Genomic DNA, 25095 nt, shown 5'->3' with positions numbered 1-25095 from the left:
CAATTTCCATTACCACCTCTGAGGGATTAGAATGTGTGGAATAGGCTAAAAACGAGGAGGAGCTCCCTCCCTTTTGTTCTTTGGGCTGGAGGATAATAAAACGGCAGGAGAGGCAGTGCGGCTAGTTAGGGATTTCACAGACTGCTATTTGATGCAGTTTAAGGAGCCCTTCTGCTATTGTTGCAGTTGAAATGGGAAGCGGAACTGTTCTCCATTCGCAAAAATCTCCAGCCTCCTCAGGAAGAGGGCTGAGAGCAAAAGGCTATTAAGATGGTAATGCTGCCCCATTTGGAGAAGTGTATCAAAATCCTCTTTGTCAGTGTAAATCGCTGCTCTGTTTCCCTTGTGTCTTTGCATCTCATGGCCCAGTGTGAGCACAGAAGCGTTCAGAGGAGACCTAGAGAAGGAAGACCTGCTCCCCTTGTATTGTCAGAGGAAATCTCCAGGCTGCCCAAAAGTGCCACAGATAACTTTTTTGTTTTTACAAGCTTAATGTGTTTAGGGGTGAAAGTAGTCTAACTGTTCACTCCTTTTATTTCTGCTTTCAGTGCAGATAAATGAAATTTGATTATTGGAAAACAAGAGTGGCTAGTGAGAGATTTAGCAAGGAAAATCAGCTTTCACTCTCTTCCTTTCATGGCTTCAGTATGGCCTGTGCTGTGGAGGAGGTGGAGTGCAAACCCAAAAATACCCTCAGTTGTCTTTACACTGTAATGTGATGTCATGTGCTGCCACGCTGCACAGTATGACTCTGTAATGGACCTGAATTACGATTGGAAAATCCAGTCTCAGTTTTATAAAGCTGCTTTTCTTAGAGAGGCAGAAGCCTGAAATTTAAACACTGCAAAATAGTGGAAATTTTACTGTCTGCATGTGTATTCTGTTTAAGCTGTTGCATTCCTAAATCAGTTAAAGTGAATGACGTGATTCTGTTCAGAAAAGAATTGACAAAGAAAAGGCTTCAGATCTACTTGTTTAGGGCTGCAAGTCACAGGATAATTTTTATCACTGACAGCGACATAAATTTTATTTTGGATTGGAAATGATTAGCTGGTACTTCTGTTACTGGTGTGTCAGGCAGAGCAGATTTGGGGCTGATGTTGCCCAGCTGTAGCTTCAGAGAAGCTGAATATAGCGCCTATTGGGCTGGGTCAGCTGGACTACAAGATGTGACTTGCAAACATGCATGCGTGTCCAGAGAGGAGAAATTCTGAATAGCCGATTTTAAGCTGTGTTCTGTGGATGATCTTCTGATTTTGGGAAATAAATACAAGCTAACAACAGACCCTATCTATTAGCAACTGGCAACTCAGCTGTCTGAAATGTCTCATTCCATCTCACCCCTGTAAATACTCTCTGTTACCAAGAAGATGGTGTGGCAAAAGGTGACGGGAAGCGTGGTGGCTGCTTGCCAACTGGAGAGCTTGTTGGGACTTTTCACTGCATGATTTTACCAAGTGATTAACATTGCTCTTCACAGAATGAACTCAGAAGCATTGGAAACATAAGGCTAATAATATTAGTGAGCTGTAACTTGCTTTAGAGTAATGATTTATTTTCAGTTTATAGGGTTTTTAAAGAAGGATGCAATCAGGTCATCCAAACTGACCTACGTAATTCACACATTTCCTTCAGCAATCTGATAAGTTATGTTACAGTGAAACATTTCTTCTAGAATTGTATTCATTTTTATTTGGAGATTCAAGAAATGTTCCTACTTTGTTCCTGAGAGCTGAGTTTTAGCTATCTTGTTGCTAAATACTTGTTCTGTACTTTAGATTAGAATTTGTCTGCCTTCAGCTTTTGGCTTCTGTTCTCATTATGGCCTTTGGTGCTAAATAAAGGAGCCCTTAAATTGTTGCAGTTTTTTCATAAGTGTACATGACCTCAGGATTTATCCTCCTACATATTTGTTCTTCCATTTGAAAGAAAGTTGTAAACTATCTGCAAATTTAACCTCAAAACTTCAGTGTCTCATGCTGAGTGGCCCACCTCACTACCTCAAGAAAGGAAGAAGACTTTGTACTGCCAAAGTGAAGAGTTTCATTTCTGTGTCAGCAGGACTGGATTATTAGTTGGTTGATTAATTCACTGTTTCTCCTTCCTGCCCTCTCTTCCACTGCACTCATATTTGTGTGCACAATCACACTCGCATTGCCTGTGATGCCTTATCAAGGAAAATGACTTCTCTTAAGTTGAAACGTGGCACTCTGAGGAGAGTTTCTTAGGTTTTCAGTTTTACAGAACTAAAGAGCAAGAATTCTAGAAAAAGCTAAATTTTGGCAAACCCTGTTACGTTACATTGCTTCGTTTGTCACTAATATAATGGAAGAAGCTCATTTTGGTCTCAAAATAGCACGGTCTGGGTTTTTAGTGCTGCATGGCAAACAGTCTCCAAAGTGCTATAACTAATGTACGTAGCTGAAGCAAGTGAAAAGTGCCCCATTTTATTTTGTAAAGAAATGTTTTGGTAATGAGTAGTGAGGTAGAAAAAGAATTCTGAAAGAAAGGGCAGCATTATTTGTATTGTATTGTGCGAGTCTGAACAGTGAGAGACAATGATTTACTGCATCAAAAGCTTTCATTCAATTGAAGAACTGTAACTATAAAGTGACCTTTGTCTGGAGCAACATGGATATAATCTGTAAAATGAAGCAGGGTTTTACTTGATGTGTGAATGGATAGAAGACAGATTAATGGGAATGAAGTTGTGCTTTGCTGTTGAGATGGTAACAGATTTGCAGTGCCACTGGTAATTTCCGGCCCTATTGGAGGGATAAAGATGAACTGATCATTGTTAGGATCTCTGTGGGGTGGAACAGTTTTTGCTGAATTCCCCACAGGGCACTGAAAGGCTCATGCTACTTGTAACAGTTTTATAATAATGGGAGCAACAAAGCATGGTCGGTTTGTAGGCTAGGTCTGTCCTGACAGTAAGGAATGTGGAAAGAATAGGACCCCCATCATTCCTATGCCAGTAATCACCACATTGATGCAACTGACATTAAAAAAAGTCCAGTTCTCTGCATTCTGGAGAGCGGATCACTAAACCTGACCCAAGAATGCTGGTCACTTGCATGAGCATCTCTTCGCTAGGTGGCTTTGTAGGAGTTGCTCTGCTGCTCTGCAGCTGCAATGGCAAAGCCTCACTGGAGTAGCCCAGCTCCACGTCTGTTACAAGAAGGAATCCAAAGGAACAAAGCATGGAGATAAAAACAATGAAAAATGGTAATGAAGAGAGAGGGAGGAATTTTTTTTTTTCAATTGTGAAGGAAGACTAGAGGTATCTTGGGTTCAGATCTGACAAACAAAATAAACTCTGACATTTTAGTAAGTTTAAGTGTTCTTCTCTGTGAAGGTGGTCTTTCTATCTGCACAGTAGATAGGCAAAAGGTAGTTAAGTTTCTGGCCACACTTTTTGCAATGACTGTAACTTACAGAAGGATGTTACACTGAATAAGTTCAGTTTATCATAAAGTATTGAAGTATCTCCTTATTTCTGAATATGTGTATAAAGGTGCTGGAAATAACAGTACAGCTCTCTTGCAGCAAAAGCCAAACGTACACCTAATTGACAAACAAAGTAACAGCATTTTATTTTTCTTGTTTTGCTAAACGTAATATGAAAAAAGCAATGTGTCGAATCTGTTCTCATTTGTGTCAATGGCAACTAATTTATTTTAATCCAATGTTGTTTAAAAAAAAACAGTATGAGTCTCATTTGCAAAGATGCAGCCTCTGTTCAAGACTGGCCCTTACTGCGGGCTTCCTGGGACAAAACGCTCTCACTTCAGAGAAATCATTTCCTTACTGGTCTCACAGTAATGAATTCCTGATCAAAGTGGGTAGCTCCCCTGTGTTTTCAGCACAGTGCTAAAGCAAATGGCCTCTTCTCCAAAAGGCCTTTAACATAAGGAGTGAATGTGCATGTTGATCAGAGGTAGTATCTGGTGATTTGTGACGTTATATTGTTCTGGGAACTAAGTTTTCTCGTAGAAGTCCAAGACTCTACTATTGATTGCCTGCTTTTGACATAGATGATGTTACATCTTTCAAGCTACGGATTTGTATAATAAGGACAAATGTACTTACAGTGTACTTAATGTTCTTAAGCAAACACATTCATGAGTAGGAGGCCAAGAAAATGTCTGTCTGAAAACATGTTTTTCAGCCAGAATAAAGTCATATGTTTTTGTGTGCAGCTTAGGGAGGTAAGAGGCAGCTAAGTGTTAACTGACTGATCCGTTTCTCACACAGGCACAACTGGATTTCTTTTACTGTTGTCAAAGTTTGTCTGTTCTGGCATTTTTGCATTGCCACTGACATGCTTGTTGAAGCCACCTCTACCTTCATTCAATCTTGTAAAATGATAGTTAACGAGAGAGGGCTACGTCTAAATGATTTATCCTTTGTAGTGCCTACAACACTTCTTTTGCTGCAGGACCTGATGCATTCTGAGCGTTAGAATCTGAACGTGCAGTTTGATTGCCAAAGGGAACTGCTGGAAGCTGTCATTCCTTGCACTGAGGAGGGGAGAGCGATGCAGAGATCCAGCGGTTAGCTCCGGTCTAAACCTGTACATCCTCACAGTGCAGCGCTGTGTGGACAGGCACATTTGAATAGCGCTTCACAGAAATGGGAAAGCTTTGCCTGAGGGTAGGCTTATTAGCACAGGGATAGCCTTGCAAACAAGGTTCCTGCTGCTTTGGCCCCAGCACTGTTTGTCTTTGAAACTTTCTCTGTGTTTCTAGGATTAGTTCAGCAGGAACAACCTCAGTTATCTCAGCGTCTGATGTGTAGACTTGCCCTGCCTTCAAAACTGGATTAACCACAAAACTTAAATTATTTTATCACGTAGGCTTCAGTCTCTCTTGATGAGATGAAATATATGGCACTTTAATGCAGACAGACATATATGATACACCCTCCCAACAAACAGGTTTTTACTTCAAAAGGTTTCTCTCATTACAGTCTTCCCTAAAATTAATAACACTGAGTGGTTGTGTAAAGTGTTTTCTGTTATATTTGTTTGAACTTTTAAATATTTATCAACCATGTGTTTGTACCGCTTTTCTCTACCTTTCAGTATTCATAAATAATAAAGATAAAAGGTAATGTACTAGCTGAGATTTTGTAACTATCCAAGTGTTGCTGTTAGGGAAAGGCAAATTTCCATATCGTAATCAAGCGTGGGCCATGGAGCATTCTGGATACCTAGTAAAAAGCTAAAAAAATATTACACTACGTACATACCCTGTTAAAATAGGCTGAACATTACTAACGAAGACTTGCAATAGACAATACAGTGACAAGCTATAAAATATTTACCTACAGAATTTATTGAGTGATTAATTCAGTTTACAATAGGTCTGAGTGTAATATTAGTTATATGGTGCTAGTGATTGTTTCAGCATTTCTCCTCACTGTTTGTGTTGTGAAACTAAAATCTGGCCCTTTGTCATTCAGTTCTATGAAGATCCTTGAAAAAGTTGAGTGATTAAATTTCAGGACTTTATTGAGTTAACCAAGGGCTACAAAAGATAGGAGAGAATGATTTGTTAGAGTGTGGTATCAGCCCTGGCCCTCCTTTGTTTGCCACCTGAATAACCCTCCAGGGTCTGCCTGAAGTGTAGCCAAGGCAAGTCAGAGCACACATGGCTGCGTGAGTGAAGAGGCAATGTGGCAAGGTTATATTAGAATTAACAGTTTATCAAGAGATGTGTCTGGGACTGGTAAGGAATGTCTCAAATCAACATGAGGCAATCAACACACTGAAAAGATTTTGCTCTACTCAACACTGGATCTGACTTTATTTTGACTTCCTAGTTTTCCATTACAGAAGCAACGTCTTATATTAGTCCAAAGCCCTGTGAAGGTGATGTGCTTCTCCCAGAAGCAGCGGAGAAAATGTGGGAAGTGACATTTCTAAAATATGTGCCATAACTGTAAGAGCTCTCTCGGGCTGTCTGTGATAGAGTGACTTCTCAGAGTGCCGTAAGCCATTCTGAAAAGCGCAGCTGCAGGATATGCACAGCTGAGTGAGTAAGCTTAGAATAGGCTTCTGTCCTAGAAGTCCGGTGTCCTGAGTCCAAACACTGCACTCTTGGAGATGTTCTTAGTTCTTTTGCTTAGTGGCCTACAGAAAACATTGCGTTCTTCCCTTAGGGTGCATGCATTTGATGAAGGATTTCAGTCCTGAGGCATGTCAGGTTGAAACTGCATACTACAACTAAGTCAATTTTCAATTAAAAATACCCCTCCTTGGACTTCTTCATTCTGTATTTTTGCTAAGAGTGAATTACCTGGAGCAAACTATGGGTCAGCTAGCCACATATATTGTAGTTGCTTGTTTGTAGACTGTATCCTGTCTGCCCTGATCATTTGGTGGGGTTCACCCAAGAGTGGCCACATCCTGTTTGTTTCATTTTCTTTTGTCTGCCCTGTACCAGCACAGGGAGAATATTCCTATATATCTTTTCTTTTCTGCTCTGCAATTGGATCACAGTACTCATGATTGTGTTCAATAGCTGGAAATGCTGAGGATATCCGATTGCTGAGATCTCTTATTTTAAACTCCATATGCCAGGAAAAGTATGTGGGATCCCACCAGCTTAGCACTGGAGGGTGCAGGATGCATCAACAGGAAAACCAAACAAAACATGAAGTGAAATTCATTTGGAAAGGGAAGGGACTCATATACCACCCATCAGCAATGTTTAAACTATTCGTATCCACACAATAGGCCTTCTATTTTCCTCGAGTTCATCTTACTATGCAAATTGATCTCAAATTGATTTTTAGAGGTGCAGCTGTCAGTAAAGTCCGTGGGAGCTGTAGGTGCTTTGTTACCTTTGAAAATCGAGCCAGCATATTCTAATGTGACAGCAAAAGCCAAAACCACCAAATTGGAGTAGTTGAACTGTAACTCTTAGCACTGTAAGGTGATCCCCAGCCACCTTTGTACGTGATACAGAGGCAAGACCTTGTGCTGTGTACACCAGAGCCCAAAGGTGGATTGCTCTTTCTCTGCCCGTGGGCCGTCTACTTCTGCACTGTGCGGTCTAAGTTTTAACAGAGCTAACTTGTGTTCGTCCGTAATGCTTTCATTTCCCTGTGAAATAAGCGTGCTCTGCAATTTTCTCCACAACAGGCAGTAAACAGTACTGGGGAATGGTCGGTTCCCATGCTGACCTGTAGCCTCCTGCCCATCATAAGCACAGAGAGCTCTAGCAGCCACCTGAGGCAATGCTGGATTTTTACTTTGAAGATTTTTTGTGCCGTGGGAGAGATTCCTAAGCAGCGGCCACAAAACAGAGCAAGGCCAGATCTCTGCTCTGTGAAACAAACTGAACTCTGCTGTCAAGCCTGAGTGTGTGGGGAGAAGGGCAGCACTCCAGCTGGGCCCAGCTGCCAGAGCTCAGCAAGGACACTGCTCATTACTGCAGCACTCAAGGGCACAGGAAACTCAGTATACAAATGCGGTCTGCAAAGCGGTAAATGAGCTGACCCACCTGAGGGCTGCAGCTGACACCCTAGCATTAATTGAGGCCAGCTTGCCTCTTGCTCTTTCAGCCTCTGTCTCCTACAAACTGATCTCTGTAGGCTGAGACCTTGCTGAGGGTGAAGCTGTCTGCCTCCCTAAAGCTGGCACATTTTGCAGAGCAAAAACTGGGTCTGAATGAAGGCATATGTCCAAGAAATAGTTTATTTCATTGCCATTGTCTTCATGGTTATTATGTGTCAGTTGATACCTGTATGTGCTTTGGCTTGGGGCAGGGATTTGGAGCAGTTTCACAGACTGAGCGAAGGTGAGAGGGAACCCATTTTTTTGTGTGTGTATTCCTGCGTGATCCATGTAAATAGCCTAATAACTGTATGCTTCAGTTTATCTGTCTGTAAATAAGTTGTAATACCTTCTGTCCAGGTTTCTACAACTGTTATTAGAGAAACAGCTACTCATCTCTAATACAAGCAAACGTACGCTTCAGGTACAGCTTGGGAAGCAGCAAGCAGAAACTGAATACGTGTATTAGTCTAGCTGCTGAGAGCTAGGTGGCAGTTGTAGGTATTGCTGTGTTCAGAGGAGTTAACCAAGGTTAACTTTTGTAAGCAGTGCCATGTACTGTGGCAGGAGAAGGCCAGAGGGCTGGAAACTGGCAGCTGATTGCCTGGAATTCTCTTCCCTCCTCCTAAATTAGGCAAAAGAAGAGTGATGGTGAACCAAGACTTTCTTTTCCTTTTGTCTTGACTGGAGTAGATTAGTGAGAAATCAGTCTGAGTAGTTCAGGAGCTGGAGCTGAAATCTTGACTTTGCCTGAATTGATTGTCCAGAGAGGACTGCAAAGTTGTTATTAAATTTGTTCATCAATCCTTCCTTTAGTATGAAGAGTAATTGATAATTTAGTCATTTGTCCAGAATGATTACTTGTCCAAGAAGAATAAAATTTGCAGGAGTGTGCAAATGATAAACCTGTGGTAAATAGGGTTTGACAGCTGTCTGTTACAGATCAAAGTATATGGATTTTGCTAATGTCCTGAAGACTTTTTTGTTCATAAAGTAATGGATGTGGTAGGAAAAAGGTCTACTGCTAATGGTCATTTCAGGAATTGTGATCAGTATATTCCAAGTCTAAACTGTGGTCTTCTTAAGCCCTTGCTTGAATAGTTGCTAAGGATTAAGTTGTTTTGCTTTTCTTTATTACTTTGTTTGTATTATTTTTTTTTCTTAGTGCTCAGAATCAATAGCTTGACTGGTTCAGAGAAAGCTATTTTAAATGATTTTTTTTGTTACTGCTTGCACCCTAGATTGGCATTTTTCGCAGTTCACTGGTTCTGTAACGTATTTTTATAGTACCACATATTGTTAGTAAAATAAGAAGGCTTTAAAATACAGGAAGTGAAGGTAATGTTGATCTTGAAATACCAGCAATTGAAAGGACTATTCAGAGTTTCCTTCAAAACAAAACCAAGTGGTAAGATAATGCTAACCAGGGCGGTGTGCCCAGCAGAGCATTATATTAAATGTCCACTGTTATTGTTCAGCTCAGTGTTTGTTCTTCATGTGAACAAAAGGAAGGAAGAACTCTGTTATCAGGCTAGAGAGGAAGGAGTCTTTGTTGCCCTTGGCTACCCTAACTTTAAATGTGAGGAAGCACAGGGCACTGCAGCATAACCTTTCTGCAGTATTGGACAGGAAGAATTAATAGTTTGGGAGGTGAAGGGCAGACACTCTCTTTACTTAAAGAATGTTTCCCTTCCATGATAGCCCCAAATCAGGTATGGCAGTCCTAGTATTTTATTTACATCATGTTGAGTCAGAGGTTTCAAACCTGGTTCCTCTGCTTTGCTGTTTCTCCTACTGTTATGTTCTTCCTCTGTGGTGCTCAGCATCAGAACAGTAAGGGATGCAATTCCCTTACTGAGTGTGGCAGGCATTGGATGTCCTCAATGTGACGTTCAGACTTGTTGCTGAAGCATCAGGAATGTATCTGCTGGAGATGAAGCGAGACAGGCTTACTGTACTTTGCTGCTGCTCCACCCACAGAGTTGACTGCTGAAGTGACAGAATCCCTGCCTTCACTCTCCCCCTCCTTCAAGTCATGAGGCGGACGCACTCTCAGATTAATGAGGAAGTTTACCGTGCTCACAGCCATTGTTTCAGAACTTCAGATGATTCAGACAATGATTGAGTCATCAGCTATGCCTGTGTGTACTCTTACTTCAGCTTGTCTGGTCTGTGTTCCACCTCTTTAAGTATCAAGGGACATTGGAGAAGTAGATTTTCATCCCACTAGAGGCAATGTTCTGTTGTTAAGGTGTTTGAAAAATTTTGCATTTTGATTGTAATATAAAGGCTTTCTTCCTTGCAAATGATGCTATTAAATTTCTGCAACCAGAATTAAGGAAGCTCAGAAATATTTGTTGTCTTTGCATTTAAGATGCGCCCATGGATTGACCTGTTCATTCAGAGGCTGCCCTGATGCAAATGCTGTACAGTATTCCACATTTATAGGTTTATGACAGTCTGTTTCCATAAATCCACAACCTAACTGCACATTCATAACTGTTCTACTGGTTAGCTCAGCTAAGGGCTTGACTTCTTCCAGCCTGTAAGACATGAGTTTTGGAAGACTGCTTGCAAACTTTTATAATAGAAAACTTCACAGAACCTAAGTCCTGTGAAGGCTCTACCAACATTACTGTAGTCAGATGAAGATTAGGCAGAGCAAGAATGCTAGTTAGAGAAAATCATTGTGTTCTGTTTAATGTAAGCATTTTAGGACATGTTAAATAGAGTGGAAGCATATGACAAGAGAATGCAAAGTGTAAGGAATATTCTGAGGGGTCAAAGTCACATACAAAACTAATGAAGGCGTGAGAGTTAGGGCCAACCTCAAATCAGATGTATTTCTTGTATGGCAAATCTGGATCTGGAGGTGATCAGCTCGTGTAAAACCACGCTGGATGCAAGAAGAAATGAAATACTCAATATTATTTTATTGGTACTGTGGCTCTGTAAAACGATGAAGTTCAGCAAAGAAAATGGAAAGAAAACTTTAAATGTCCTGGAAAATAAAATTAAGAAATAAAACGAACTGAGACCACCCACCAAAGTAACTTTGTAGAAACAGATTGATTTTTACTTAGCATAGTAGATGTGAAAGCACAGTAAAATGCTGTGCTTCCCCCGAGATGTAGCAGTGTGGGGAAAGACACTGCTCAAACTTGTATTTTACATTACTAGCGTCTTAATATGTGTCAGTTCTTTGAAGAAAAAATCCAAGATTACATTTAGCACATCTCTGTCAAACCACAGCAAGTATACTCAAATTGAGCACATGTGTTTAGAGATTTCTTTTTATTTTCTAGTAGCTAATCTTAGAAATTGTTGTCTAAAAGAAAAAATAGTTATTTTCTTTTTATGTATCATGAGTGATTTTAGTGGCATCAACTGTGTCTTCCATGTCAGCTAGATCTGTTGTCTGCAGTTATGCCAATCATGGAGTTTTTACCATTTGCAGTTACAGTGCTTGTATTTGAGTGTTAAAGCTAAAGAGGGGCAGAGGAAATAAAATCTACTTTTTGGGGGAGGAGGGGGCATTTGCTGAACAGAACTAGCAAGGCTGACTGAGGACTGAGTTCATCAGTGTGACTGAAGCACGGCACATGAACTTTGGAGTGCTCTGAGGGAGCAATTCAGGTGCTGCTTTCATGTCTCTGCAGTTTGAGCTGTCTGGAACTGCTGAGGGGGCTTCTTTCCCCTTCCAGGGCTATGTGGCTTGGCAAAACCTCCTCTGGGATGAAACTGTGGGATATTTCTCTGTAATGCCTCACCTATTCAGTTCCTTGGAAGGGACGACCTATTGCAAAACCATCTTACCTTAGAAATCAAAAGGCATCTCTTAGTTGTAATCCCCTTTTCCTACGATAGAGGCTTATTAACAGGAGAAAGTGGTACTAAGTTTTCAAGTGAACTAATCTGGCAAGAAAAAGACAAGAGTACTTGTTACTGCAAAACAGTGCTTCTTGAAGGAAAATGATGTTGTTTCCACAAGGTAGCAAGAGAGAGATATTGGTTCCTACAGCAGGAATGCAGTGGCATCAGATTCACCAGCCTGGTTGTTTACTGGTAGGAACACACTGGATGAATATTTTAAGTATTCCAGAAAGAAAAGGGAGACTGAAAACTTCACCATGTTTTATTAACATTCTCTTTCCAACACAAATCATAGTGAAGAAGACAACAGATAAATCCTGATTTCACTTCATTAATAGTTGTTGAGATATGCATTTATTACGAGAAATGGGAAACAGATTACACCAGCAAACACATCTGGCCTCAGATTGGCCTTTAAGCCATCCAAAAAGAAGGAAAAAATATGGCGTTGTTTACAGCCAGGCTCTTACAATCCCACACAGCTGTGGGGTGAGAGGCAGACGAATAAACTCTCAAGACAAGCTGACAACAGCTCCACTGCTGGGGTGCCCCTTTTACAGACGAGACAACAACAGATGAAGAAATCTTGAGTGACCCAGAGCAGTACTCATTAGTGAATGAAGCGCAGGCAGGAAATGGGACAAGATTCCTTTTGTCATAGTTTTTCACCCAGCTGTCCACCCACCCCACTGCCACCCACGTGCAATCAAGTATAGCCCTGCTTGTAGTCAAAGCGTGGAAAAGTTAAGCAAATAAAATCTCTGGTAGTTTCATGCAGGCCCCTTGCAGTTATGTTTGCCCGTTAGCAAAGAATGAAAAATTGTTGAGTTTAATTCAGCCATGTTGATCACTGCAATTGAGATTTATTACAAGAAATTGTATTCAGGTAAAGATGATTAGGGTTGTGCAATTCCTCTTAGTCATATTTATCTGTCTGTCTGTCCATTCCTCTGTGTATCTACTGTGTATTATTCATTACCAGCTCTTTTGCTATGTCTATAGTATTTCCTTCATGTGGCAAAAAGAAAGATTTTTATTTTATGTAGGTAAATACTCTCTTGATTTGTCTAAAACAGATGCGTTTGATTCCCAAAAGGACAGCATTAGCACACATGCAGAAGAACATTTCTGGTGTTCTGAAATAGATTCTCTGTGGATTCAAATGCTCTTTGGAGATTTTAAACTTATGAAGACATAGTGATCTGACTTCTTGGAATCTTTTTGATTGTGAGGACAGCTCACTAAAATTTTTTTTTTCTCACACATTGAGTGTAGATTTTTACTTGTATTTCTCAGCTGAAGTTCAATCACAAGTCTATTGAAGACAACTCTGTAAAGGATTCTCCTCCTTCTGAGTGGTTTCCATCCTCTTCTCCAGCAAGACTGTGACCAGTGTGAAATTGCAGTCTACTCCCCTGTTGGTCACAGTCTCTTCACACTTGACTTTGCTCCTCTGTGGTTGTTTTTAAATAGAATACTTTGGGTACTAAAGACAAATTAGATAGGAAGAAGTCACAATTGCTGATCAACATAAGTTTAACTGGGAAAGGATGCTGCAACTATCAGAACTGTCTTTGCAAAATCTAATTTGCTACTTTTGGAGTCTCATTACTATCTCTTCTATGTTGTCAAGATTGTAATAGCAGCTATCAGATAGCACTGGATCTCCTCTTAGCAGTGTATCTGGGCTTACTATCACTGTAACTTCTTTCCTCAGATAGCTCTCATTTCTCATCTTTATTTGAATCATAGGCTTGTTCAGTAGGTCAGCTAATGGAGAGCAGATTTTTTTTACTCATTTTGTTTCCTTTTTTCTCCTTTTCCCTCTATTTATATAACACACAATTTGTAATCTTTTTAAAACCAAAGAAGAGAGAAGTCTTGAGTTCATCTAGATTAAAATCAGCTGCAGACCATTAATGGACTCAGCCCAAGACTGAGACTTTAGGAAACAAAAACACTGGACTAAATTAGACTGAACTGGCCTCTGTGTCCTGGTAAGGGGATTCATATAGCAAAAGGAAAGGGGGAAAGGGGGGTAAAGGGAGAGGATCTCCATGTGGCTTTAATTCATTTTGATTCTCTTCCTGAAACTAATTTACCCAACACAAAGGCTCTGTAGTGGTCAGCCAGCTTTTTCGAAGTTTGGCTTTCACTGATAAACAACTCAATTCCTGTTCTGAAGGTTTGAGATAGCTCAGACCTGTGTGTAATCAACAGAGGTTTCATGTGGATATTTTGGTACAGGGTATTTCGGTTACATATTAGAGCTCTTTCATCATCTGTCAGATTGCATCCTGAAGACTCAGATAATTGATCTAACTTCTCCATTCATTCCTCCCCAGAAACAGACAGTGAATTGTCCCATTGAAGAACCAGATCAGCCAGGGATGGGTCTGTCTTGCCACAAGCACTTCCACTGCATTGTCAGAAGGCAGTGCTTAGCTTGTTCTGGGCATAGGAGACTATGCTATCGTACTGGAAGCACTGGTGCTGAAGGGAAAATACTAGAATGTTCTATTCATCCCCTTTGCTATTAAATCTTTTTCATTGCATTCTTAGCCCCGTTGATGTGCATGTAGTCCTCTAGCAACATGCAAGAAATTATATCTTTGCCCTAAAAAAGCCAGACAGTGGGTGGGGAAGAGAAGCAAACAGTAAATAATTAGCTGGAAATTACTTAAGTGATTGTTAGGCACAGGCAGTCTTTAGTTACAGTCTTCATGTATATAGTGACAATGATCGGTAATCTAAGCAAAGCTCAAAGGAAAATGGGAAGGTTAATGGAGGGATGGAGGAAGGAGTGGAACCAGGCCTTGAAAGGGAGGGCTGGCTGAGACGATATCTGTGTGTGCATGGTTTTGCATTGCCTCAGTCCCATGTGCAAATGTTTGTTACACTAAATGCATGTATGTAGGGTATTTACTGCTGACTAGCTAATGAGTCGTGATCATCCAGTACAGTTGCTTGCTGCTCTTTAAAATGTTCCCCATGAATGAGTAATATCAAAGGAAATATAGTTGTAAGGTTGAGATGTGAAGATACCTGGTTTCAGCTTCCAATTTTTGTCCAGTTTTGTGTAATAGTGGAGAAATGTGAAATAGTGGAGAAACGTGGAGAAAATCCACATTTTGTTTTCCATCATCTTTTCTATGTTCAGCAGCGTGTGTAGTAGCATACAGTTACCCAGAAAGCCTTACATTTCTTTCCAAGGAGAATTTTGCATTGTTTTGGCAGTCCTACTTTCATAGTCAGTTTGACCAAAGCTTTAAGTAGACACATAATCTCTTGCACTTTCTTTGACTTCAATCATTGCTTACATCTAAAAGAGCTCACCTGGGGACTAGGTTGATTGAGACCTAGGTTTCCTCACGGGCTTCTTCTGTAATCCTTCCTCTTTCTGACCATGTACCTCACCCTCAGGAGCCTGTCCACTTCCTCTGCACTGCAGTTCTCTGAAAACAGGGCAGGGATGCTGCAGAACTTTGGGATATTAGACTAGTTTTATGGAAATCAAGTTTGGTTTGATGTGTCAGTGCTGTGAGAAAGACTATTTGAATATGAAAGTGAACTATTAATCTTAGTAGTTCCTGTCTATGTTTTTTATTGCCAGAAGTTGAGACATGGTATGGCTGAAATTGAAAGACTCAAAGGCTTTTGGAAACTGTTACGTATTCCCGTTTCTTCTAAGCCTTCCCCAAATGCTGTTACAAACTGATCTAGTTCATTTTATTCTTTTGCTTTTATTCTATCACTAAGTTTATTATTTGTTTAACACTCGGACAGATTGCTTCTACCTTTCTCTCCAATGCACGTTAGATACTGATGACTCCAACAGAGGTGGTATTTATTCAGAAATAACTAGAAGTAATTAGTTATCTAGGATTTGGCCAATAAAAAAGATGTAGTTAAAAGATCAGCTGAAATCCTAGTCATCTTCTTAACAGGGTTCAGATTTTTGTTTTAAGGGTTAAAGTAACCTATCAGTATTTTGAGGGAATAAATGCATTTTGAGTGGCTGCAGATGGCTTTCTTGAAAAAGAAACCTATTACTAGTACTCTTTAAAAAAAAAAAAAAAAAGACTGTTTTATACTATTAGTATTCCACATGCGAATGAGACAGCTAGCAAAATACCAAAGTATTAACTATGGTAGTTTAATGCAGTAAACATGATGTAAGCCTCACCTTAGAATCTTCGTATGTTGAAAGAGGGATACCACAGTCATCCTCAGTCCTTGATTGATTAAGGTTCATCTGTTCTGCTCCTCTCAGAGCAGAGCTGTGCTATTCCTTGCACTGCTGTCCACATTTGGGGTATTTATCTGTTCCTGTGATTCACTTTGTCTTGTGAGGTCCTGGCTCTGCCTGTGGAGTTTTTGTGGGGCTTTTTGTTTGCTTTTTTTTGTTGTTGTTGTTTTGGTTATTTCAGTCTCTTGTTTTTAGCAGTTGCTAAACAAATAAGTACACCACTGTTGCCTTATTTAGCTTGGAAGAACTCAGTAGCGTGAGATCTACAGGTTTCAATAGGTTTTAACCCTGCTCTGTATCAAAAAGCCAAGTCTCTTTCTTCCATTGATCAAAATCTGAAGAAACAAGGAATCCTCAAACAAAAACCTCTGGGGAAAAGTATGAGATTCAGAGAATCATTTCAAGTCACCAAGACATGACATGGAAGTTATTTGTGAGAAACCTGTTTTAGTGTGTTTGTAAAGACAGACAACTTAGTCTATTGCTTGCTCTGCATTCGTGATATAAAAATTGTCTTCACAGCCAAGCTAACATGTCATTCCATTACAAAAATTTTATCTTGATCTATTCTGAGCCTGTCCATTTTGATCCTTCCCTGTCACACAAAGTAGGGGTAGCAGTAAGGTCTTGGTCCTGGAGATTCCCACAGACATGATACACCAAATGGAATGTGTTATCTCTGAGTGCCTGTACTAGACTGAGCTCAGCTACCCTTGCACTGTTAAGAGCCTGTAACTCTTTTGCTCATTTTTTACACACAGAGAGGAAAAACCTCCCAATTTTCCAGTTTTCACCTAAAAAAAAGATGAGAGACATCCTGCTTTCATGGTCCTTTAAGCAAGCAACACAAAATCTCTGTAGTCAAATGCACACACGCAGTTCAGTGCTCTTGTGCACACTTGGGTAACATGAATGCAGAGTAAGCTCCACTCCTCTAGCTGTGTGGCTGGTAACAGAGTGGGAAGCATGGCCTGTTGGGAGGCTTTGTTTTAAGAATCTGCTGTGCAATTTAGGTTCCTTTCGACTGCAGTGTTCTTTGTCAGCATATGGCTGTTCTCTTAGGGATTCTCTGAGTGAGATGTATGGCTGTTATTGTTTCTCATTTGTCTTGCTGTGCTTCAGACTAAGGTATGGTTTCAGGTCAAGCTGAATCTCACATGGTAACCAACAGTATTTCACCTTAGCCCATAGATATCCGACCTTTTAACTTGCCTGGGCCACAATTTGTGTAGATAACTGTCTTGGGTCACCGTATGCATAGGTTGCTCCAGATAAAATGCTTTCTATTTATTTCCATGGAAACTGCAACAGATACAATGAGCATAGTAACTCTGTTTGATAGAGCAAATTCTCAGCTATGAAACAATATTTTTCAACATAGTTACCACTATTAGCTATGCATTTTCACCAGCAAAGAATAAGAGTCTGCATGCCATGCTCATCAAAATCTGTACCAGCAGAAGTGACTCACTTTCACTGGTCAGTTTGGTTGGATAGCAGTGGCTGCAACTCTTATTGAGTTCTCATGGTGCTTGTCAGAGATTTTTTATGGAATTTTACTCCTCCTTCGCCTTCATTCTTGGGAGTAGTTGTTCACAATTATATGTACTGCCAAAAGCAATGAGATTAACAAGGCGTAACAGCAAAGGGAGAGACTTTTGTCTTCAAAAGTCTAGTAACGAGACATGGTCAGATTTTTGAGTTCAATATCTGATTGCAACTCGATATATTCAACTTGAAAAATGTATTTGTGTCAAATGAAAATGGAGTTGCAAATATAACAAAAATGATTTTTTTTTTTTTTTTTTGCAGTCTTGAGACTTATTCTCAAATTTCTTTTATGAAATCAGAAAACATGGCTGCATGTTTTTTTACTATTCACAGAACTGTGTTTAGCCACCGTATCACAATGCATAAAATTATTTGCCATACCTGGAGCTGGCACTGCACTGCGCTCTCCCCTTGCCTTGGTTTCAGCTCAGTCAGCATTAGTAGCACACTGACGAGTTGGTTGCTGGGAGCAATGGGTGCATGCCTGATGCTGGTCTGGGCCTCTCGAGGGCAGAGCTCCTGCCTTTATAGTGCTGGGCAGGGCAAGCTCAGCTATGTGACCCATGGGCCGTGTGTTGGACTTGCTTGCCTTAGTTGCTGTCAAACCTTTTTGATTTTATTTCAAATTTCTTCTACTACTGTAACATAACTTAATTGAATAAGTAAATATAAATAAATTAGTCCACTATCTTACCATAAAATGTATGTTATTCAGGAAGCATGTACGTGGGGAACTGTGTACAAAACTTTGCAAAATGGTTTATGAACAGAAGGCAGAATAGTGTAGAAGAACATACTGTAATATTTATTTTTAAACTGAAGTACTATTAGAAGTACATCTATAGTAATTACTGTACTTTGTCTATTTGTCTTAATCCTTTCTGAAATGAGATGGCTTTGCTACATAGAGGACTCCAAGCAGAGAATTTGTCCTTAACCTAGGAGTTCTACTGCTACTCTCTTCTAGCTGTCATCTGTTATCACGGCCTGCTGGGTGAACATTGCATTTTGAGTTATTTGTTTGCTTCCAGCAAAACAGTGGATAAAGAATGAAGTTATTGGCTTCAGTCACCAGGAATTTCCAGTGAAACTCTAAGATGGCTCACTCTGGTGCATTTACCAGGAGCTGGACACATCATTCATAGCTGACAACGTTTTCATGCTGGGCAGCACTTATTTTGTGAGTCTTTTGTACCCACAGGCTTACAAACAATATAGGCTTCCTGGCACATTTCAAATTCACTTATGCTTTGCATCTTGCTGCTTGCAATATTTTCCACAAGAGTTTCCCAATATAATCAGGTTATTTGTTTTTCATCCTAATTGCAATGAGTTCTAAAAAATCTCATACTGTTCAGAGAGTAACGGGCCAGACAGTAAAGGCAGAACTGAAGAACGGTTGGTTGCACCACAGCTCAGAGAGTCAAGTCATGCTGGTTTTCTGAGCCTGCTTAGCGTTTTGCTTTGATGTATGGATTCTGCACAGTGAAAGGTGAGCACAAAAGTAGAATTCTGGTACTAGCCCAAAACTTCAGATGTTTATCATCTGTTATCTGAATTACATATACCTGCAAAACTAGACTTGAGAAGTGCACAAGGGGAGTTTTCTTTTGAGATATTTGCTTTGATTTGGGTTGGATCTATGCAGAAAATGTCTTGTGGCATATTATTTTAATTGTTGCAGTTTTTTCTGCATCACAAAATAAAGTTCCTGAAGTTCTGAGCCAGCAGAAGAAGGTGAAATAAGGTGGAAGATGATCATGTAGACAATTCCACACATGTTCAGAGGTTTAGTCTTTAGATTTTTGCCAAGTCTGAATAAAAGTTTGGGCTGGCCCTGATGTCATCCACAGTGATTCATCTGCTTCATGCTGTCTCCCAAGTGGATGAATCATGCTGTATATCTCCAAGACACTGTCAATATACGCAGGCAGAGAGAGGTACACTAGAAAACTCACTGTTGTGAAGTCAAACTCTCCCCATGAAGATGACAACCATCATATAAACAGGCATGTTCTTTCCTGGTTTTCTACATAGTGTGTTTTTTATTCCCTCTACCTAGAGAAACGCGAGGCCTACAGAACAACCTAACATGTCAGAAGAGTAAGTTTCTTTCCTGATACTGAGCACCATAGGAAGATTATTTTCTCCTTCCTCCTAAGTTCCCTGGCTCTTTTTTTTTATTTTTATTTTGACAGTATCCATTGGAGAAGATTTTCCTGTTTTAGATGAAACTTTGTTTTATTCTCATCCTCACCCCTCTCATTTTTATTTTTATTTTTGTCCTAGACTAGGAAAGTGTATCATTTGAGGAAAAGAAATCAAGCTTCTATTTCTACATCTGCTTTTCTCCCCCAAGCTTTTATCTGTTGGCTTGACTGATTTGCAGCTCTTCCTTCCCCCCTTGCTGTTAACTAATGGACTTTGGTACTAAGCCAGCTTTTCAGAGCATACCACCATGCCAACGCGAGTGTGTGCAGCTATTCTGTCTGCTTCAGAAGGCTACAGATGCGGCCAGAGCTAGAACAATTCCTGTATTGATCCCGTGCTTGTCAGTTAATCTGTCATAAGGCATGGGAATCGTAGCCCCTTCCACATCTGCTTGCATAACTGCAGGGGGAAAACCAATTCTCTGAAGCTCTCACCAGGAAACAAGAAAGCAAAGAGAAATGGGAGCTTGCTGGGAGCGCAGGCTGCAGGCTCCTGGGCTGCAGGCTGTGAGATTGCCTACCTGCTCCACCCTTTCCTTTCCTCTCTTTTCATCCTCCTGCAGGTCAGCAGGATCAGGTTTATGTTAGCGAACCATGAAGCTTATCAAATAAATGCTGCAGCAGCAGGTGTTTGGCTGTCTCCACAGGCCAAGTCTAACAAGGTTGATATTGTGTCTGTGGCCAAAGTAATGCAGTAATTACTTTTCTGGGCTTGGAACCCCCAAGAGGTTTCTGGGAATCAGTTAGAAAAACAAACCTTACTAAGAGCAGGGGATTTTTAGAAAGAACAGTAGTGCTGCCTGTGCCAGAGCAGAGGACGGGCATTTCAAGCACGGTGCCTGCTTTCCCCTCAGCTTGCCTCACAGGGCCAGGACTGGAGCAGCGTGTGTTGGGCTGATTGGCCCCAGGGGCAGCTCCTTCGGTCCCACAGCAGCATGTGGAATGGCTGCTGCTTTCTGCAAAGACCTGAACACGGTGCTGTGAGGACAAAACCCAGGGTAGGGGAGCCTTCGAGTGCTTGCAATTCTAGCAGCATAATTCAATTTGACCAGGAGTTGTATAGCATAACTTGCCACTTTTGAGCATTTCTCTTGTAAGTTATGAATGCAGGAACTGAAGTTTGACAGCAGTGCAGCCTCATTTCAACAAAGGACTAATGTGATTGCTGCCACACACTCCTTTGTCTCTGGTCATGTTTCCTTGGCCAAGGAGAAAGTTAAGGCTTCTACAGTGGTAGTGCCTTTAAGCAGCAACCTTCATTGCTCCTCTTGGGAAGGTATTTATTTTTCAGGTCAGAGCTTTTTGCGTGAAGCTGCTTATTGTTTATGATAATGCCTTCTGTTGTAAAGTGATTTAAGCCAGGTTTAGTAATTGAAAAATTTTCCTGAATTACTGGAAATTTCTTCCACTGCTTCATGATTGTCCAACAGACCTCAGTTTAAAAGCAAGAAGAAGAAGAAAGCAAAACTGATTAGATATTCATCAACACATTAGATTTGAGCATACTTTGTCTAAAAAATGCTTTCTATTAAAAAGAGCCTATCAAGTTCTTACAACTTGTAAGAAATTCATTAAATGTCCTTCTCTGCTCTCCATTGAAGCTAGAAAGCAATGGCTAAGCTAGATGGCATAGTTGGTAGCAGTGAAGGAACTTTCTCAATTTAGGAAAGTTAATATTTCACTAGTGTCTGGTAACACATTCTTACTGTTAATTTTAAGCTCTGTTTTTGTATGTTAGCTTATATTGCAGAGATGCAGAGCTTAGGTGATGGTCTAAGTGTATTATGGTATTCACAGTGTTCTTCAGTGTTTCTTGCTTAAGTTTTTGGGTTTGAGGATATTGTTGTGCTGAACACATTGTGCTGAATGCTAGTCTCCAGTGTTTAGTTTTGTGCCAGGAATACTGTGCACTTGCAGGAGTCCTATAGGTAAGTTGGACACTCGATTCATCAGGGTACTTGGTGTCTTCACAAGCACTGCCTGAGTGTTAGCAAGCAAAAAAGTGCTGTGCTTGGACTGTGCACATTGCACAGACAGCAAATTGCCTATGTTATAAACGCATGACACTTGCCAAAAGTCATCTAGTACAGCTCATCCTGGTTCATCAGGCATAGTATTTACTTACCTCCTAATATGGCCAAGATGGTCCTTATGGAGCTCACCACTTTGGTTGCGCAGTATAGAGAGTTTTGTTTAACAATGGTACTTTAATTTGATGTGCTATTTTTATCGCTGAACCACTTGTGCAACACAACTTGCAAAACAGCTTAACTAGGATAGATTTTCTTCATCGTGTATTTTGCAAATGTTCAAGAATAAAAGTTGTAATTTGGAGGAAGTGATGCTGCAGCATTTGGTACAATTATGTTTCTGTACTGATGTTAGAAATTCTGGGAAAGAGATGAAGGCCCATATATTTATTTTTTTCTGTAACAAATATATACCAACAATGGCCAGCTATAATAAGTCATGTATGTTATTAATGCTGGAGTGGAATAGCAAGAATCCATTCAGGACTGAGGTGTATGACAATGTCAAAAAGAGGCTGAAGCGTGTTAGGAGTGGTGTTGTAGTGGCAGAGCTGTGTATCAGAGCTTCACACATGACTTATCAATGTTCACCTGAGTGTAACCAGACATAAACCAGAACATATTTGCTATTAATATTACAGCTGTGATTTTTTTCTTTTGTAATTAGAAGAATGTGCCAGCTTGTGTGTGTGTTCTGGCAGGGGAAGGATGCAAGTGCCTACAGTTTTCATATGAAAGCAAAAGCGTACCTTTTCTAGGCCCCAGGCTTTAAAAAAGTACCTCATAAAGCTCAAGAAATAATGTCAGAGAAGGAAACAAGTGGCAGCAAGTTAGGCCAAGATATTTTATATACTGTGATGTTTTTGTGTAGTCATCTGGAAAGAAACAGAAAAGACCTTTTGAAGATCATTGATTGGAAACAATCTTTATTACTGATCAAGTTCATCTTTGTCAAAAAGTTGACTACTTAAATATTAGACGTCTTTTACTCCCATGGCACAAAACTGATTCAAAGACTTGACCTGATATATCAGTTGCTAAATGGCGGATTAGATTAGATAAGGGAGTTGGAATGTATTTGATGTTAATATTACATCCCTGCATACCATCTGAAATCTCTCTTCATCTATCGTCTGATGAAATATATTACCCCAGTATTAGATGTCATCTGTGTGTTCTGTAGAGTCTTCTAAAGGCTAAGGATTGGATATTTCTTTTGCTTTTACTACTATTTTTTTTTCCAATAGAAAAATAAAATGCTGTTGGCTATAAATAAAGAAAAACACACAGAAATTTTCAGGAATTTGTAACAAACAACAGAGTTCTCAACTAATAGCATACATTTAAATCTGGGCTGTAACAGAAAAAAAAAAAAAAAAAAAAAACAACTAGTATGAAAAGAAATTATTTCATTCTGTTCTTTAACAGAGCAGATTATTCCTGACCTTTTACATAGATGCTGCCGGTATGAATGGAGTTGCATGGACCCCCTGCAAAGTCTCTTCTCTTAAATCATAGAATCACCAAAGTTAGAAGAGACCTCCAAAATCATCCAGTCCTACCATCTACCTACCACCAATATTTCCCCACTAAGCCATGTCCCTTAGTACAAAATCTAAATGTTTCTTGAACACTTCCAGGAATGGTAATTCAACCACATCCCTAGGCAGCTTGTTTTCAGTGCCTGACCACTCTTTCCTAATAAATTTTTCCTAATATCCAACCTGAACTCCCCTGGTGCAACTTGAGGCCATTCCTCCTAGTCCTACAATAAAAAAAATAAAGTACCATGTATTGTCATTTTTCATCAGATTCAAAATTCTTAAGCCCTTAACACATCCCATGATTTCTGATTCTGCTGGGACTCAGATCTCATAGTAACATACACAACAACCGTCAGACGGAGTGTGAGAGTCTATGTGTTTTAGATGTCATTTAGCTTTCCCTGGTATTTTCTATGCCTGTGATGAATATCAGTAGTAGTTGATCACTTACTAACATGGTATTTGCATGTATTTTTTATTTGAAGCCAATCCTAATTTGACTGCGAAGTATGTACAGAGATTGCTTACGCAGAGATTCTCTTCTCCTGGGTAGAGTTGTGTATAAAGCTTTTAAACATCATTTGAACATCCTTCCCAAATGCTTTTCTGTATTCTCAATGTGAACTTTTTTTTTAGTGACCTGCTTTCAATTAAAAATGATAAAATGGGTCCATGACATGTTTATCATGAGCTGATTTCAAGTGCTCAGATATTCCGAAAAGCAAGTCTGAGGCAATAGTTGGAACGCACTTACTAAAACACGCAGATACAAACTCTTAGAATAAGAATTCTCTGGGGAATCTGTTTTGAACAACTGCTTGTGCAGGATTGTTTCTTGTCACCTCTACAACTGCTTACCAATGTGATTTAAAGTCTCTCGAGAGAGTGAGACAATTTTTAGGAAACATTCTGCAGAAAACAAATAGTGCTGAGGTCTTTATTTAGGTTAATCTGATTAGCCTTTTGAATACGTACAAAACTATATAACTGTGAATGTTGTGAGACTGGAGATGACTCTGTATTTTAAAAGTTTGAATAAAATTTCTGAAAGTTCTAGCTGGCATGGTGAAAGTTTTCCTGTTCGTTTTTTGGATCTCAGCTATCTTATAAGTTGTTCATGCTGTTAATGCTAAAACCATAGAAGTTTTGAGAACCGTTTCGGAAATACGCAAAGTCTGTAGAGTCAAAAGGAAGTTCAGTGTATCTGGAATTTATAGAATCCAGTTTTCCTTGTTAAACTATCAAGTTTGTCTCTTTTTCTCCTCTTCTGAAGTTGTCTTGCTCCAAAATCTCTCTTTACTCTGTTTTTCCTTATGCATGTCTTTTCTGTGCTAGTTTTTAAGGAAGTGGTAAGAATATTAAAATACATTAAACAATCTATTATGCAAATATAATTTTTGTATATCGTATATTTGGTATTAGCGAGACACATGTCAGTGAAAAAATTCCTTATGCTTTTTGGAATGGTGGTCTTAGGCCACAGTTAAGATTCTTGTTTCCCAACTGTTTAATAATGTGGAAGTTTAGTCAAGGGTATTAAGGTATGCCCTTGGTTAGGGGACGGTACTTTGGGAAACAAATAGTAGGAATGGCAGAGATTGGAGGTCCTTTAATGTGTTTTCATTAAACAGGCTAGAAAGAAAGCAAATATAAAAGAAAGCTAAAGGAAAGAAAAGAACCATAGGGGAGAAAAAAATTAAAATGACAGTAGAAAGGTCATCAGGGACAGAGAATCAATCGCCTGAGAAACTGAAGGGTGGGGAATGGAAAACTGGAATTAGGAGGGGGCCTTAAAAAATCAGGCCTAACACTTTATCCATGCTGCCAAAAAGTTTATTTTGTTCAATTTTGGCTAAGCAAGACAAACATTTTTTCTGGCAGGTATAAGCGGTGGCCCAAATTTGTTTGTTACAAGTGGGTTGAAAAAAAAAAAATCTTTCAAAAATGCTCTTCCCTAGTCTTAGTGAATTGTGCTAACTCATATTTTTACTCTGAGTCAAACAAATTCAGCCCCACGGAGACAGGCCAAGCGCTGAAGCAGATCAGACACGGTTGGATTTCGCAGCTGTTTTTA

General features: G+C 39.8%; 1 protein-coding gene across 9 annotated transcripts in view; it reads left to right on the top strand.

The window, feature by feature from the left end:
* The window catches only part of RAD51B (RAD51 paralog B), a 344366-nt gene that overhangs the window by 222012 nt on the left and 97259 nt on the right, over positions 1 to 25095 (top strand). Inside the window, exon 11 of one of the 9 annotated variants that reach the window (XM_052695824.1) lies at positions 4442 to 4991. The exons of 7 other annotated variants lie outside the window; for them this stretch is intronic. In XM_052695824.1, coding sequence (XP_052551784.1) covers positions 4442 to 4465 — 24 coding nt within the window. In that variant the 3' untranslated portion in view covers positions 4466 to 4991. Of the gene's footprint in view, positions 1 to 4441; positions 4992 to 25095 lie in introns of those variants that run through there. One more of the 9 variants, XM_052695825.1, reaches the window with a different exon arrangement.

This window comes from Tympanuchus pallidicinctus, unplaced genomic scaffold (genome assembly GCF_026119805.1).
Source record: "Tympanuchus pallidicinctus isolate F22 unplaced genomic scaffold, pur_lepc_1.0 scaffold3, whole genome shotgun sequence".
Lineage (NCBI taxonomy): Eukaryota > Metazoa > Chordata > Aves > Galliformes > Phasianidae > Tympanuchus > Tympanuchus pallidicinctus.
This window is presented reverse-complemented; position numbering and strand designations above follow the sequence as displayed.